Source organism: Indicator indicator (genome assembly GCF_027791375.1).
Source record: "Indicator indicator isolate 239-I01 chromosome Z unlocalized genomic scaffold, UM_Iind_1.1 iindZ_random_scaffold_50, whole genome shotgun sequence".
Classification (NCBI taxonomy): domain Eukaryota; kingdom Metazoa; phylum Chordata; class Aves; order Piciformes; family Indicatoridae; genus Indicator; species Indicator indicator.
In genome coordinates this window covers 328,841-347,371 of record NW_026539140.1, presented here as the reverse complement: position 1 = coordinate 347,371, position 18,531 = coordinate 328,841, and the positions used below count along the sequence as shown (strand labels likewise).

General features: G+C 41.2%; 1 protein-coding gene across 1 annotated transcript in view; it reads left to right on the top strand.

The window, feature by feature from the left end:
- CNTNAP3 (contactin associated protein family member 3) overlaps positions 1-18,531 on the top strand; it is a 330,271-nt gene that overhangs the window by 98,446 nt on the left and 213,294 nt on the right. Inside the window, exon 3 of the mRNA XM_054398343.1 lies at positions 16,390-16,583. Within this exon, the coding sequence (XP_054254318.1) occupies positions 16,390-16,583 (194 nt within the window). The remainder of the gene's footprint in view (positions 1-16,389; positions 16,584-18,531) is intronic.

Sequence of the window (18,531 nt, the reverse complement as noted above, 5' to 3'; positions counted from 1 at the left end):
GCGTGGCTTTCCCCTGGCTCGCTCTGGGCTGTGTGAGAACTGCCAAGTTCCTCTCAGTAACTGCTTTTCCATTTCTAGGATTACAGGCATTCCTTTGTGAAGCTATAGGGGACACTTACAGGTGGTCCTGGCTCTGAATCACCCTAGGTCAGCTTTTGACTTAGAGGGCTGTGGAGTAGAGCTGGCTTCCCTCCCGCGACCGCAACTGTAAGCAGGCACACAAAGGGCTTTGTCTTGCAGGTCTGCAGCTCATGGCTGTAGCAGATGCTGTTAGGACTTGCCAAAAGGTTCAAGCTAGTCCTTACCCTGACCAGATAAGGCTTACTATTGGTATTCAGTCCCTTTAAGATGCAGTGGCTCCTTTTCCTACTGGTGGGACTGAGAATACAATGCTAACTAGCAGTTGTAGCGAAGTGAAGGACTCTTTGCGGGTTTCCAGGTAAACGGAGGCATGGCAGCTCTTCCTGGGTTGCTGGCTTCTCTCTAGACTGCAGAGGCCGGCAGTATGCATGCATGTGGACGGAAATTAATAGCAGAAGCAGAAGCAAGAGCAAAGGCAAAGAGCAAAGAGTGACTTATTTACAATTTAGAGAATATTTATAACATGCTAGAGCCTTGAATTGGGCCAATAGTCAACCTTGGTAATAGCTATAGTCTATGACCAGGCACATCTAGAATTATGCCCAAAATTGGAAGAAGCACAAGCATCTCATGAGCATCCTATAAGGTGAGTGCATGATGTTCTTTACCCAAAAGAAGGCAGGTTGGATTGTTTACCCTGGCTGGCTGATGCCTTGCCTTTTATGTACTCAGCTTTGGGTTGAGCACCCACTCGGGAAAGGAGGGTGAAGGGGGAATATAAGCAAAACATGTTGGGACAAGTTTTGGCAACATTTGGGGCATAATTCATAGAATCATAAAATCAACCAGGTTGGAAGAGACCTCCAAGATCATCAAGTCCAACCTACCACCCAGCCCTATCCAATCAACTAGACCATGGCACTAAGTGCCTCAGTGCCTCGTCCAGTCTTCTCTTGAACATCTCCGGGGATGGTGACTCCACCACCTCCCTGGGCAGCCCATTCCCATGGGCAATCATTCTCTCTGTGAGGAACTTCCTCCTAATATCTCGCACAACTTGAGACTGTGTCCTCTCCTTCTGCTGCTGGTTGCCTGGGAGAAGAAACCAACCCCCACCTGGCTACAACCTCCCTATGGTAGTTGTAGACAGCAAAGAGGTCACGCCTGAGCCTCTTCTTCTCCAGGCTAAACACCTCCAGCTCCCTCAGACTCTTCTCATGGGGTTTGTGTTCCAGGTTTGTCGGGACTTGTCGGGGCGAACCCACGGCGAGGACAGCGAGGGAAGACCCGCACAATCAGTATGATTGATAAGCAAGCCTCACCTTTATTATTCAAAAGCACAGTTTATATAGCATTTTATCCAGGGTTACAAATAGTTGGGCAAAATTGCATCAGAGCTGTGGCTAAACTGCGGCTTAGGTCCCTATGCTATTTCAGTGCTACCACAAAGCTCTCTTGCTCCTGATTCCTTGTTTCACATCCTGTTCTCTTACAACACAGCAGTAATCAAGATCACAAGTCTTGCTGACAAGGCAGTTCAGCTAACCGTGAGCAATAAACAACAAGGTGGAGTGCGGCCTACACCTTCTGCTCAAGTAGTTTTTCCATAGAACCATGTCCATTAGATTCGAGCCATTCCCCAACATAGGCTCCTCACCAGCTTTGTCGCCCTTCTCTGGACATGTTCCATGTACCTCAACATCTCTCTTGAATTGAGGAGCCCAGAACTGGACACAGTACTCAAGGTGTGGCCTGACCAGAGCTGAATACAGGGGAAGAATAACCTCCCTTGTCCTGCTCCACTATTCCTGATAAAGGCCAGGATGCCATTGGCTATCCTGGCTGCCTGGCACACTGTTGGCTCATGTTCAGCCTACTGTCAACCAGCACTCCCAGGTTCCTTTCTCTCTGGCTGCTCTCCAGCCACTCTGTCCCCAGCCTGTAGTGCTGCTTGAGATTGTTGTGGCCAAAGTGCATAACCCTGCACTTAGCCTTGTTAAATCTCATCCCACTGGCCTCTGCTCACCCATCCAGCTTGTCCAGGTCCCACTGCAGGGCCTTCCTACTCTCCAACAGATCGACACCTGCTCCTAACTTGGTGTCATCTGCAAACTTACTGATGATGGACTCAATCCCCTCATGCAGATCATCAATAAAGATATTGAACAGGATGGGGCCCAGCACTGATCCTTGGGGGACACCTCTAGTGACTGGACACCAACTGGATGTGGCACCATTCATCACCACTCTCTGGGCATGGACTCCCATTCACAAGTATTTCCCATTACTTGTCATTCCTATCATCAGTCAATATTTTTTTTAAATAATAAAACCTTGACATTGTTTACTTAAGTCTAATGATATATAATCTTGTAATTCTCCATGTGTGAAAGATGATGTCTTATTTTACAACTTGAAGAAAGGAAATAATGTTCTATTTTTGTTTTGTTTTGTTTTAAATGCTTTAAACAACTTCATTTGACATTTCTAAGTCTAGGAATCCTCCTAGTCACCCATTACTTTCATGTAGGAAATCTACTTCGTAATATGTGTTGCCAAATCTATCCCTAGTGCAAATTTAGTGACTTCAAATTAAAATCTGCTTCTGTCAAATGATCCATATAGGAATATACAGCTTGGTTAATCACCAGAAAGCATCCTTTACAATGATATGCATGTGAAAAAGCTCATGTGAATGTACATGAATGTGAATTTTGTTGTGATTTACGTAATAACGTAGGCAATGATAGTCACGGAGCAGGATAAACATGTAGAGGGATGCTGTTCATACAAAGTGGGAATGTTTGTAGCAGTTTTGTTCTCTGTAGTTTTTAAAATTAAGTGAAAGGAACCAGACAGATACAGGAAAAAAAAAAAGTTTGGAAGGCTCAAATGTCATCTAATAAATTGTCTGCTAGAAAGATTAAAAGTTAAACCAGATAAAACCCTCCAAATCCACTATATGAATTCCTAGGTATTTTCTGTCAGAGATTGGAGGGTTTGGACCTTTTCTTCAGTCATTTCTAGTTTTATTCTTCTGTGGCTATTTGCTGAATTTGCTAATTTTTCTATTTTCAATGTCTTTGTTGCAATTGTATTGTCATCCTTGTGAAGCTAAGCAAATACAAAAAATCTATACCCTTAAAACACATATTCTAGCATATAGGAATCAGGACAGATTACAGGACCATAATCTTGCTTATAGTTCAGTAGCTGAAGTGACTATGAAATCCTAGGCTGATTGATCACTTCAATGAATAACAACTCCTTCCACAACTTCCCTCAGAAAAGCATTGTGCAGGACAGGTGCATGGAAACTCCAATATATTGTCATTTAACTGACTCGAAAATAAATTTATAACTTTGTAGAAATAGAAATCAAGAATACTGAATGTTCAGAAGGCAAAACGTGGTTCAATAATATATGAAAGATGCATGATTTCTTGGATTTTAAACCTAGCACAAATCAATACATTTTAATGTGTTAAAAATACCAGGAGCTAAGGAATTTTCCCCATCACTTAATGCAATACTTGGCTATTTTAACAGAAATTAACCATGAAATCTGCTTTTGCTGACTGAGTGTAGTTTTTGGAACAGTGCAACTGCTCAAAATGAAACCACAAGAGGAGAGAGAGCCCAGCCCCCTGCCCCCATGCACCTTCAGACTACAACAGCTTGCTAATATTACAGATTTAGCCAGCACTGTTCAGAATAGTGTAGGGATATACACGGTGTGGCTAAAGCCACTACCTTCTCCACCCCTTATCTCACATTATTCTGTGTCATACTCAACAGCAATTAACATCATAATATATGTAATGCATGGTATATTCTCACTAAAAGTGAGACTGTTTTGTGGCACACATTAAAATTCTTCATCTTCCTGCACTACCCACCAGGTATATCCTGGTCCTTGGGCAAAAGTAATCCCTGGGGTGGGCTTGCCTTTAGCTGGAGCAGGGTTAACCTAGACCTTCTTGCCTAGGATATTCTTCATGTGTACCATGGGAACTTTATCACCTTCTACAGATCACGGAAGTTCAGATTGGGCAGGGCTGGCCTGATTAGTAGATCCTATGGTGCTGACCAAACAGGTGGCTTGTGCTAAACGTGCATCCCAGTTTTTGAAGGTACTTCCTCCCATTGATTTCAGAATGTCTTTTAGTAGGCCATTGTAACGTTCGACCTTTCCATCAGCTGGTGTGTGATAGGGGATGTGGTACACCCACTCAATGCCATGGTCCTTGGCCCGAGTGTCTATGGGGCTGTTTCCAGAAATGGGTCCCATTATCTGATTCAACTTACTCTGGAGTGTTATGTCTCCACAGGACTTGTTTTTCAACGCCTGGAATGGCATTCTGAGTGGTGGCATGGGGCACTGAATATGTTTCCAGCTATCCCGTGTTTGCTTCTACCATTGTAAGCACATAGCATTTCCATTGGAGAGTTTGTGGCAGTGTGGTGTAGTCAATTTGCCAAGCTTCCCTTTCAGTCATTGCCCCCCAAACCACAGAGGCTTTACCTGTTTGACCTGGTTGATTGCAGCACATATTTCACACTCATGGATAACCAGTGCACTAAGCCCATGGTTAAGTCCACTCTTCAATCCTAACCCCTTCTCTATGCAGAATCCCTCCCTCGATGACCTGAGGTATCGTGGGCCCAGCAAGCTAGAAATAATTCACTCTTGTGTTGCTAGTCCAGATCCACCTTGGTCACTTTAATCATAGCAGCTTTATCCACCTGCTGGTTGTTGTGATGTTCTTTAATGGCTTGACTCCCGGGTAGATGGACTTCTACATGACATACTTTGACCGCCAAGTTTTGTGCCTAAGTGGCAATATCTTGCTGCAGTTCTGTTGCTTAGATGGGTTTGCCTCTGCACTGCCACTTGTTTCACTTTCACTGCCAGTTGTTTCGCTTCCACTGACGCAGTCACCCCCTGTCGTGGAGAAGGGGAATAGGGATGGAGGATGGTGATTATTAATTATGAATTATGAAAATATGACTTATGAAAATTATTATTTATTATCATGAATATTTGCTTAATAACTTTATATGTATTGATTCGGATGCACGGTTGTAATAATATAGACCATAACTGATTTAGCATTTAAAATTATACCCAATTATCATATTCACAGTCAATTTCTAATTAAGGGAATGAAAGGGTGCAGTTCCACCGCTTGTCCACTAGATGGAGTCTCGACAAGACGCTTGCAGCTGCTAGCTAGGTATAGAGATATTTATAATGTTGTCACGAGGCAGGTTAAGCTGGAAATATCATGCGGCTACGCGCAGGCGCTTTGAATAGGAGGTTGCTGAATATTGTACACATGAAAGATACATTCTTTCTATGCAGCGAGACAAATTGCCGGATCACGTGGGCTTGCTGGGTATCTGCTTTCTGCCCGAGGCTGGGCCTGTTCGGGCAGCGACTTTCTTTCTCCCTCCCAGATCTGGGGGGGTGGGGGGGCAAGGTTGGCTTTCTCCTCTCGCAGTCTGCAGGAAGGGGCAGTTGGCTTCTTTGTCCTCCCGCGGTCTGTGGGGAGAGGCTGGCTCTCTGACCGGAGGATCGGCTCAGCAGGGCCAGGTCCTTTTGGTGGTCGGCCCTCACGGTCAAGGACTGTCCCCATAGGTGGGTTTCGATGGAGGTGCGGTGACATGATGCTTCCCCCCTCCGCTTGGCTCGAGGTGAGCTGACTGCTGCTTCTCTTAGCGACTGCTTTCCATTTAAATTATAATGGTACAGTTGTTGCCTTAACTTCAATGGAGAGGCTATCTTTGCTCTATCTCTTTCCCTCAGGGAAATCCTGGGTGCTTCGCCCTAATATGGGCTGCAGAGCGGCTACTGTTGGCGGCTCCCTTCCTCTCCCACGGATGGCGGGGGCTACACAAGATGCATTTCTGCTTATGGCTGCTTATGGCTACTTAATTAGCTTGCAGCAAAGCTGGACTAGCTGGCTAGGCTTAGTCCTTCCTCTTCCGGGTTATAGCTTACCCTCTCTCAGGGCTTCCCTCAGTCCCTTTTGACTGGGTCTACGACGCCAATCGGCGAAGTTCCTCTGCGGGTTCCTCGAGTGTCTTGGTGGGCTGGCTTCTATATTCGCAGAGGCTTCCAGTACACTTGCATGTGAAAAGGCTTACAGCTGACGCATCGCGAGTCACATAACGAGTGAAAGCAAAAGGAGAGAGCAACGTGGCAACAAATGGGGCAATACTTATAGATATTCGAGGCTGGAACTAGCCAATGGGCACACTTGCCAACAACCTGCTTCCACCTATAGAAAAGGTAAAGCTTGAATTATGCCCTTAGATGGACAGAGCATAGGCATGCCCTGCAGTTGTTTATTCCCTTAGGAGACAGGCTGGCACCTGAACCTTTTGTTCCTCCTCTCCTGAAAGGAGGGTGGAAGGGGGCGACTTCCCAGAACATGTTGGGACTAGTTAGCTGGTATCTGGGGGCATAATTCTGAGCATGTGATGCCTTCATTACACCCCCATAAAGCATTTGTCACCATCCAAGAGTCTGTACAGAGATAGAGCACTGGAAATTTTTCTTGCTTAACAATATCTAAAGATAGTTGGATGACTTTCACCTCTGCAAATTGTCTCAATTCACCTTTCCCCTCAGAAGCTTTCTGCAACCCGCCAGGTGGGACTCCATAATGCAGCCTTTCACCTTCAGTGATTTCCCACAATGCTGCAGTCAAGGTACCAGGAGGAGCTGTGTTTCAGTACCTGTTACGTCCGAGGCAGCTCAACCCCCTTCATATGCTGCCAGTATCTCTTTTGTTTGGAGTGTAGTTGGCCTCAGCTCCTTTGTAGCTTAAACTCCAAAAACCTAGAGGTCAGCCTTGTGTTGCTCCTGATGTTTTCTGCCAATGACTCCGTGTGGGACCATTCTTCCCAGCTGCAGCGTAGACAACATTTGTAACATCTCGTCCTGTCCAAACTGATCCAACGGCTACTGCACAATCTCATGTTTGATTTGTTCAAAGGCCTGTCGTTATTCGGGGCTGCATTAGAAATTGTTTGTCTGAGTCACTTGACAGAGAGGGCTCACAATCAGACTGTAGATATGCATCATCCAGAAACCCACAATGCTCAAGAAAGCCTGTTTTCTTCTTATTGGTGGGTGGAAACATTGATGTTGTCTTGCTGATGACATCCATTGGGATCTGTCTTGCAGATCCCTTGACCTTACTTCGCTTTATAGACAACCCAGCCTTCAGAAGAGTCTGGATTATTTTCTTCTTTTTCTCATAAACTTCCTCTGCTGTGTCACCCCACACAATGATATCATCAATGTATTGCGAGTGTTCTGGAACTACATCCAGAACTGATCTACAGTCTAGATCATCCATGCCAAATGGTGAGACTATGTTTCTTCTCCTGGAATAGTCAATTGCAGGTATAGTTGGACACCTCTCCAGGTGAAGGCAAACTGTGGCCTGCATTCTGCTGCTATGGAAATGGAGAAGAATGCATTAGCAATGTCAGTTGCGGCATACCATTTGGCTGCCTTAGACTCCAGCTGATACTGGAGCTCCAGCATATCTGGCACAGCAGCACTCATTGTCATGACCTTGTTCAGAGCATGGTAGTTCACTGTCAGTCTCCATTCCCCACTGGATTTCCTCAGCAGCCATATGAGGCTGTTGAAGGTTGAACGAGTTTTAGTGATCAACTTTCGTCACTCCAGTTGTCAAATTAGTTTATGGATGGGTATCACAGTCCTGGTTGGTGCGACATTGCTGCTGGTGCACCGTTTCAGTGGCAATTGGTATTTGCTGGTCTTTAACATCTAATAGTCCCACCATGAAGGGGTCCTTTGAAAGACCAAACAAGGCAGTCAATCATTTATTTCCTTCTATTTCTAAGGTAGCCATGACAAATGCTCACATATATGTTTTTGTATCCTTGAAGTACCCTCTCCTTTGAAAATCTATACCAAGGACATATGGGACACCTGGGCCGGTGACAAAAGGGTATTTGTGCCATTCATTCCGGGTAAGGTTCATCTCAGCTTCTAACACACTCAGCTGTTGGGGTGCCTCTGTCAGACCAGAAAGGTTCTTCCCCCTCATAGTTTGATGGAATCAGTGTACATTGTGTACTCTAGCTTTATAGTTTTGTGGTTTTGATGTACTGGGCCATCTTACCCACACAGTCCAACAGACCCAGTTGTCCCTCTCTTCCACCTGGTTGTAGGCAGGGCCCCTCTAATTGATCATAATCACATATTCTAAGAATGCCTTAGAAGTTCCTTCTAGAGGATCAGAGGCAGTATCAATTAGTTTGCACTTTTTTGATGATTCGTCACAGGAAACTGTGGCAACATTCTTCTGAGAATTTTTTTCCTTGCAACTCACAGACTTGCACAGCTAGGGATGAAGTGGACTTTCCATCCAACTTTTCCAGGCTCTCCCCCCAGTTACGTAAGTAAAACCAGAGGTGTTTGCTTCCCACATTCCGTTTCTTGGACAGGGAGATGCCTTCTTCTAATAGCTGAAATACTGGGCTACGCAGGTGTTCTGGTTAGATTCCTAACAAAGGCACTCACACACACACTCAAATTAGCAGTACATACAACATGTCCCTTTATTGAGTCCCAAAATACACACCAGCCTGAAAAGTGTAGAATTTTTAGCTGAATTACACAAAATTATATACTACTTTACTGCAGAAATATCATATTACCGCAAAAGAGACAGGGAAAAAGTTAAAAAAGGGAAAGAAAAGAAAAATCTGACTGGAATCCATACAGGACAACCACAGCTATCCAAAATGAAGCTGAAAGAGGAGAGAGAGCCCAGCTCCCCAAAACCCCGACTACGACAGCATCTTGTGAGTATTGGAGATTTAACCAGTATCACTCAGAATAACGTAGGGATATATATGGTGTGGTTCAAACCACTACAAGTGGCTATTAGAAAATATACTGAGAGGTAACTGAAGAAAATGTACGTTTTACATAAATGACTCTGGCAAAAAAAAAAAATTAAGTTGATGACTATAAAGTAAATAATTGAGAAAGGCAAGATGAAGATGTGTTCTTTCTGTAAGTCTTAGCTTAGCCCTGTGTATCAATATATTTTGGCACAGTTTTGATTAATGTATTTGCATCCCTATGAGGACTCTCCTCAGAAACAGCCACCTCACACAGCAGGAGTATCTGACAAGTCATTCTGGCTTTCTGCAATATCCTTTTTCATATTAATTATGCCCCTGTGGAATGGGCTGGATTGAAACAACAAGTTAACCTATCTACTTCCTCAACACACAAGTGAGAGGAAAAACAACATACTCCACGTTGATACAAAGAGAGTGAGATAAGAGTTTATTGAATATATGAGAATACAATGCATAATTACATTAGCCTATTTGCAGAAAAAAGCATAATAGAAAGCAGCATCAAGCAGAAGTAAACAAGCTAATAGCCCAAGCCAGGGAGCTACTCCCCCATACCTCTCTGTCCCGCTGCCTTCTCAGCAGAAGAGAGACAACATCCAAAACCCAGAACCCAAAACCAGAAAGCCAGAACAGGAAGCCTCCCGTGCTACGATCTGAACTTAAAGCCCCATAATACTTTGCTCCAGCAAGAACTTTCATTTTGAAGCTGACATTAGTCAGGATGGTATGAATAACAGCAGACTAAAACTCATGCTATGACACCCTAAATTTTATGCATTACCTCATCCAGATATACACAACAAAAAAGATTATGAAAGTCGCAACAATTTTATGCACATATTAACCCTTCTGCAAGGATAGGGTTCACTGTAAAAAAACAAACAAAACCCAAACAAACAACAAAAAAATACCCCACAAAAAAATCAAGAAAAACAACCACTAAAAGAAAACTATGGAGTACTGGGTGAAGAGTTAACTTGCTTTAGTAGTGTTTTCTGAGGACTGGGCAAACGTTTCATGTCCTTGATGCTTCAGGTAGCAGTCAGGTGCTAGCAGGACAGCTGGCTGTTGGACAATTGGGCAGGAGAACTCCTGAAAAGTCTTTGACCAAAGAATGCATTGTGTGAATCAGAGTAGTGAGGTGCTGCAGGAAATATGTTACAGCTGTGTAACTGAACAGTGATGCAGGCCAGGATGTGGCTTTGTACAGACCGTTGGAAACATCTTGCTGTCTCTGCTCCTTGGCTAATCTTTATGGTCTTATGTGACACTGGTCAGCAGAGGGCTTCTAGGATGGTATCTTTATTGTAATTCCCTAAATTCCCCAAATCAACCATCCCTGGAGTTAGTTGTCTATCTACATGTGTCTATCTACTTGTTCTGGAAAATGTGGTATTAAATGCAGAATACCTCCCTCAGCTTGCAGTAAGTAGTGCCATCCTAATTGAGACTTAGTTTTTCAGATCTTTTTTGTACATCTTTCCAGCTTGATCTATCACTTAATTCTGAAGATAGGACAACAGCCATGAACTGAAAATGTGTTTTTGCCATGGGCTTTAAAAATCATGTTCTCAACATAGTCTGCCTGACTACTCCTGTTGGCTAATGCATTTCAAGTAAAAATTTTTAAATTGTCACCAAACTTTCAAAAAAAAAATATTCTAAGAAGGCTTTGGATACTACAGCACTATAGGAAGACACTGTACCTGGAAGCATTAGTGCACAAACTGAAGATTTGGGAAATGAAGTTAAGGTATCTGAGTTTGTGTGGTTATGTGCCACAGATACAGTATATGACATGAACTTGGACTGCCCAGCTTGTGTATGCAAAGACCCTTGTTTAACCTTCCAGGCTGGGTGTTTGAAAAGTTTTCTTATTTGCTTGTTGGGGCCATACTGCTCTGCACAGCCACTAAAAGGTCATTGAATCACAGAAGTGTTTTGTTTGGAAAAGACCTCTAAGGCCTCTGAGTCCAGTTGTCAACCTAAGACTACCATAAAGCCATAAAGCCATGTCCCAGAGTGTTGCACATTTCCTGAACACCTCCAGGGATGGTGACTCCACCACCTCCCTGGGCAACCTATTCCAATGACTGACCATTTTTTCCCTAATATTCAATCTATAACTTTCCTTCCTCTTGTTCTATCACCTTGGCTGCATTGCTTTGTTTTGGTATTAACCTATCCTTCTTCTTTCTCTCTTCCCTTTGTACAGGGGGGTTCAGGGAGGGGGAGGCAGGGGGGCAACTTTCCCTGGTCTTTTGGCCAGGGGGGTGCCTGTGCTGTTTTACTAATTGTAAATACCTGCAAATATTGTAAATACTGTATATTTGTTGTATATTTATTGCATTCCATTGTAGACTGTAGTTTTGCTTGTCAATATATCTCCATTTGCTTCCAAATTAAGCTAGTCTGGTAAAGTTAATTTGGGGGGATTTCCAACCCACCACACTTGTTTTGCAACCCAACATGCCAATTTATTTAGTTGAGCTAGTGTTTTTGCTATAGCAATTTGAAGCAAGATTATACTGGCTGCTATGTGTTCAGCTTTATTCTACAAGTCTACATTATCACCACATTCAGCTATTTGACTAAGCTTGCACCGCTTTGATGTCAGAATTGACTTCTCCTCTGCTGAAATCTGTGTCCCCATTTTTCCGGTACACAGCAGCTCACCTTCTTGATGTCTTGAGTCCTTGGGATCAGACTCCTTCAGCTCTAAGGTCCACCAGAATAATATTCTGTCCTTGGCTCTACTACCACTTGACAGCAGGGAAACTGATCTGGCTCTTAAGGCTGCCGAATCAATGCTTCTAACCTGGGCTCTGCCATAGGCTGCTCTCTGGTACACGGGTCTCTTACCTCACAGAGGTCATCATTTGATGGTGGCTCTCTTTCTCGTACCATCTCGGGGTCACCATTTGTCAGTGATGGAGAAAAAATGACTGACACTAAGACATGCTCAAACATCAGCAACTTTATTAACACACATCATGGCTTACTTATTCTTTCTGTGTCCATGCACCCTTTGCACTTAAGTGATTTGTTTAGGCTTGCTGTCCATGTGCCTCTCTCCTCCTTCTGGTAGGCTGGGAAGTTACCTTGCTTCTTCCCTTGTTTTTCACAGGTCTTCCCTGGAGTTGTTTGCATTCCTGATTCAAGGGCAGAGATCCACTTTGTTAAGGTTAATGTCACCTGCGGCCCCCTGCTTATCCACACATGAATCTTCGTTCTCCAGTTCCTGTCCTCACTTTCCACAACATGGATGGTGTGTTTAGAGCCCTTACTATTGAAGACTGAGACAAAAAAGTTGTTTAGTACCTCAGGTTTCTCCATATCCTCTGTGGCCACATCCCCCATTTCATTCCAGAGAGGGCTTACGTTTTCCCTCTTCATCCTTTTGTCACTCACATATTTATAAAAGTTTTGTTCCCCTTGATGTCCCTAGATACATGTAATTCTATCAGGGACTTGACTTTCCTTACCGAATCTGTGGCTGCTTGGGCAACTTTTGTGTATTCCTTCCAGGTTACCTGTTCATATTTCCACCCTCTGACAGCTTTCTTTTTGCAACTAATAGTATCTAGCAGTGTTCATTCCTGCATTTGTCCTGGTACTCTTGCCCACCTTCCCCTTTGTCAGGATACATTTCTCCTGGACTTGAAGGAGGGGATCCTCGAATACCTGACTACTAACCAGGTTTTTCTTGGAGCCCTTTTCTCTCAGGGTCTTTATACCATGGTATCCTACTGAGCAAGCCCTTGAGGACTGGCTTGAATTCCATTGTTGTGCGCTTCAAGTGATCTGCTACTAGTTCATAATCCTTCTCCAGACTCAGGCCCAGGGCATCTATTACTGGCAGTGACCTCAGTGGTAGTAATGGAGTGGATTGAGGTGACACTATGTGATTTACCTTATCCTATTTGCAGAAAAAGCAGAGCAGAATGCAGGGGCAAGCAGAAACAAGTGAGCTAAACCACTGAAACCCTCCTGCTTATGCCCCACAGAAAAGAGCCAACACCGAAAACCTGGAACCCAACAGCCAAACCAGAAAAGGAAGACTCTTGTGTTACAATCTTAACTTCAAGCCCTACATACCTTGCTTCATCCAGCACTTTCATTTTGAAGCTGGAATGATACAAGATGTTTTTGAATAATAACAACAACATTTTAGTTTAACTTGTGACACCCTCTTACAACAGTTCCAGCTTCAGTTATTTGAGACAATACAGGCTATGGCAGCTGTTGTTCTGCAAACAACAAAAACATCTAAGATTAATGGAGAAGGCATGAGATTGCAAAGTCTTGCCTAAGTGAAGAACTACATGCTCTGAGCTTGTTTATGAGGAACAAAACAAAGCAAAAACATTGGATGAGTGCCAAAAGAAACATCCTGCAAAACCAGACCTACTGATGTGCTCGGACTTGATTTTATAGGGAACTACTGTTAGTACTTTTATAGGGAACTATTGTTAGTACTTTTATAGGGAACTATTTTTAGCCCTTTTACAGGGGACTGTGTTTAACTTGTGTACTGGGATCGATTCTATTGGTTAAGTGGGTTAATGTGCAAGATAAGAAATACTACATAATTCATCTATTTCAGGCAATAAAGTAATTCTGTTGTGAAGTGGCAGCAGGATTTGTGCCCTTCATTAGTCACCGTAGGCTGAATTCTTTGTTGATCTTAGGGACCTGTGAATTTGGGAACTAAAATACGGCAAGTAGGAAATTTAATGTAAATTACTAACCACCCCCTCTACACATGGTTTCTCAATGGAAACAGACTGATGTGACAATATGTGTAGTTACATTTGACTCTTTTAAGTTCAGACTACAACTTCTACATTTACTTGTTTTCACTAAATAGCTATCTTATTCAAATGCTTTTTTCTTTGCAAAGACTTCTTTTTCTCTGTCTTAATTTTCAGAGATCTGACTGTCTTTCTTCTGTTAGATGTAGTCAGTTCAGTAATCACTTAAGGAAGATAATAGTCTGTGTCAGAACACATACTGTTTTCAGAAACTAGTAATTCTCTCCCATTCTCTCAAACTGATGTGCAAACTGGACTTTATTTTGAGTTACATGTGAATTCCTTCAGAATTATTTTAATATTTTCATTTTTTTTTTAACTCTAAATTATTGGAAAAGCACACAAGTGGAATGTGATGCTTCCCTATAAGTCACTGCTGAGACTATCCGTAGTTGTTTTTAAACTAGTTTGTTAAGTAATTATACTACAAATTTTGATTAAGCAAAAATTAAAGCCCCATTCAACTACAGTTCCCATGACAAAGAGGTTCATAAAAAAACACAGAAAATTGATATATAAATAATACTACAGATACATCCTGTATTTAATGTCTCCGTTTATGAAGAAATTAATAAAAAGGACTTAAAGAAAAATAACTCAGCATGTTTACATGATGTTCTAAATCTTGATTTAGATAAAAATATAAAAAAATGTTTTAAAAATAATTCTGTAGTCTTTAATTGCAGTCATAGATTTAAATCTGTTGTGTTTTAATTAGTTCATAAATGTCACAGAATCACAGAACACTAGGGTTTGGAAGGGATCTTCAAAGATCCTGGAGTCCAACCTCTCACCTAGGGCAGGCCACACAGGAATGCATCCAAGTAGGACTGGAAAGTCTCCAGAGAAGGAGATTCTACAACCACCCTGGGCAGCCTCTTCCAGCGTTCCATCACCCTCACTATAAAGAAGTGTTCTTATATTGAGGTGGATTTGCCTGTATTCTAGCTTATACCTGGTTTTCCTTTTCTTAGCATTGGGCATGACTGAGAAGAGACTATCATCTTCATTTTGACACCCACTCCTCAGATATTTATAGATGTTGATAAGATCCCCTCTCAGCCTTCTCTTCTAAAGTCCAAACAGGCTGAGTTCCCTCAGTCTTTCTTCGTAGGAGACATTTTCACGTCCCACAATCATCCTTATAGCTCTCTGCTGGACGTCAGCATATGTGGACAAAGAAACTGATTCATACAAGGAACTTTATGTATTTCTCTCAGCTCTTTCCACTTACCTCACTTTTTGTGGTTTATGAACAGTTCTGTGATTTCTCAACCTTTTAGTTTTAAATAACAGTTTAAAATCCCTGAGCAACAGTTCTTTTTAAAAAATTTTCTTTATTTTCGTAAGGAAGACAATGTTAAGAACCTGGCTCATAATCCAGAACAGAATTAAGCCATATGTGATGTTTTATTTAAGAAATGGTACAAGTCTTGAAGCTTACATAAGATTGGATTGTCATTGTCTATTTCCACCAAATGTGGTGTTCATTAATAGTTGTGAGAACTTAGTATATCTGTTATGGTTCCGTGTCTGTATGCCTTAAGAGATTTTCAACATGCTTCTTATGTTCTCTGAATTAGATACAAATCTATGCTTACAAAATGGATCTTTTATCATCTATTTGTCATCCCTTTCTCTGATAAAATAGATGCTAACCATGTCTGAATACTTGCAAATTTTGTGAATTATTTTCATTAATCAACCTTTTTCCATATTAGAGTTTTTGCAACCAACTCTTGGGCTTTTCCATCCAGCTTTACAGACAAGGTAGTAACTTGTTCAGAATAGTTAAAGGCAAACTAAGGAAGACAAGGGAAAAATGAATTCCTTATATGTCTTTATTCATGTCAATGTGTCTTTCTAATTAGCTAAAACTATAGTTTTATGTATAGCTACATGGTTTGAATTAAGCTTTGTCTTTGTGAACTACTCTAGCTCCTCATTTAAACTGCATGAGTATGCTTCACACTGTCATATTGCTTTGCTGATCATTGTAAGAGTCAAGGTAATTTATCATCTAGCAGCACTTTATTAGTTCATACATGAATCTGCATACCCAGGCCACAAAGAACAGAATCAGGCAGAATCATTCAGGTTGACCAGGACCTCAGGAGACCTTTTAGACAATATAAAAGGAAAACAAGGTGTATTTGAAAAAATCTGAATTTTTGACTTGAAGAGTCTAATTGGTTATGAATTACTATTCAATTCTTTACATTTCATTACAAAATTCTTTACATTTCATTACAAAAATCTGAGAGAAGGAAAAGGGAGTGAATAAATTCACAACAACTTTTAATAGTTAGAATTGGCTACATATATCAAGCAATCTGTATAATTTTTCTAATAATTGTTAAACAGTATTAAGACAGTTTTGGTGTGACTATATGTGAATTAGTACCATAGAACACTTTGGATTAGAAAGTACCTCTAAATATCAGCTAGTTTCAAACCCCTGCCTTGGATGAGGACATTTTTCACTAGATCAGGTTAGTTCATATTTAGATAGAAAGTTCTGTGTGATCTTGCTTCTTTTGGGAATATATTTTGAACTTTTTTCATTCTTTTTAAGGTGCTGGTGGCTGGTCTCCACTTGTGTCCAACAAATATCAATGGCTTCAGATTGATCTTGGTGAAAGAACTGAGATTACTGCTATTGCTACTCAAGGTGGTTACGGGAGCTCTGACTGGGTAACAAGCTACCTTCTGATGTTTAGTGACAGTGGCCGAAACTGGAAGCAGTATCGTCAAGAAGAAAACATTTGGGTATGTTCTTTCAATAATGAGAATTAAGTTTCTGCAGAAGACTTTAAATACTTGTGCTATACATAGATTAAAATATAAGCAAAGCAGTGGAATATAAAGAACCACAAGTTAATTTATATTTTGACAAACTAGATTTTGACAAAATAAAAGGTTGTAAAAAGAAAAAAACCATCAAAATCCAAACCATTGCTTCATAAAATCTCAAGAAGGTAGTCTGAAGGGTAAAAACGTACTGCAAGATCTCTTTTCTCTTGCTATCTACAGGAGATTCCCCCAAGCATTGATCCTGTTGTGTTACACTTGAATGTTTAATTAAGGGGGGAAAAAAACCCAGTAAATACTTTGTTTTGTTTTGTTTCATTTTGCTGGAAGATTTGATGTGATTGTAAAAGTAATCACAGCAACACAAGAAAATGAAAATCATAACCAAAAAAATCCCAATTTATTTTAAAGTAAATGAAACTAAGCAATATATAATATTTAATCATCTAATTCAAAGATTAGTTTATGATATTTTAATTCATTTATCTTCTATTAGCTTTGTTGCCAATAATTAATAATCATTGTTATGTTTACATTCACATGAATTTTATTGAGAGTAAACTATGTGCAATATCAGGCAGATGAATTTTAAAATCCACATGGAAAATTGAATGATACAGGTCTAGACTGGAGCTTCATCCTTCCCTGGTCTCCAATGATTAGTATCTTGCACAAAAAGAATATTGGTGTTTGTGGTCTATATAATCTTATCCTGTCAAGTTACTTCTCTCCTTCTGTCTAGTCAAAGAACTGATTAATTTTAAAATTTTACTAAGTTTTAGGCTTCAACTGTTTCTTGACACAGTTAAACATTATGTTAAAATTTATTTCATTTTATGCACTTTAATTTTGTTGATTTTTAATTCAAAATGTTCTTGGCACTATTATTGCAAAACCCCATCTAGAGTATAATGAGATTATGCAGAGGCTTACTTGTGTAATTATTCTTCTTTTTGAATTTGCTACAATCTTCTGCTTCAGATTGTGTTTTCATAACACAGAGAAATAAATAAATTTCTAATCCACATGGGTGCAATGGGTGCAACTTGGAGCATAGGAGGCTCCATGTAAACATAAGTAAAAACTTTTTTCACTGTGAGCATGGCAGAACGCTGGAACAGGCTTCCCAGAGAGATTTTGAAGTTGTCTTCACTTCAGACATTCAAAACCCACCTGCTTGCATTCCTGTGGAACCTACTCTAGGGAGGGGGCTTGGACTTTGGAGGTCCCACCCAACTCCTAAAATTCTGTGGATTTGGGAGTCTATGATTCTGTGAAGGTAATTTTTTTATAACAACTGAGATGCAAAGAGGAGTGTCTAGATATTTGCAAATAATCTCGTTATAAAAACCTGGAAAGTGTAGTGTTTTCTAACTTTCTTTTGATCTTAGATGTTGTCATGGATTTAGTTTAACCTGCTGCTGTCATTCACACCATGCTGAAGTCATGCCAGCTTAAAAAAATGAAAGTGCTAACTGGACCAAAGTATTATGGGGCTTGAAGTTCAGATTGCAGCAACCTTTTCTAGTTTCTGCTTCTGTGTTCCAAGTTCTTGGGTGCTGCCTCTTTTCTGAAGGTATAGTGGTGTAGCAGGTGGGAGTCAGGTAGCACCGGTTTTGGTTTTCTGTTTTACACTGTTGCTCTTCTGCAAATAGGCTAAGATAAGGTAATCATGCATTGTATTATCAGATTAATTAGATTATTATCTAAGGTAATTATGCATTGTGCTTATGATATCTTATATTAAACTCCTGCCTCTTTATCTCAACCTTAATTTGGGTGTGTTACTCCTACCCTCACTTCTGTGATGGGGAAGCAGGCAGGCTAGCCCTTGTGCTAAACCATCACAGATGTCTGTCCTGGTTTAGACCCAGGAGCTACTCTAGACCAGAGGACAGAAAGATAT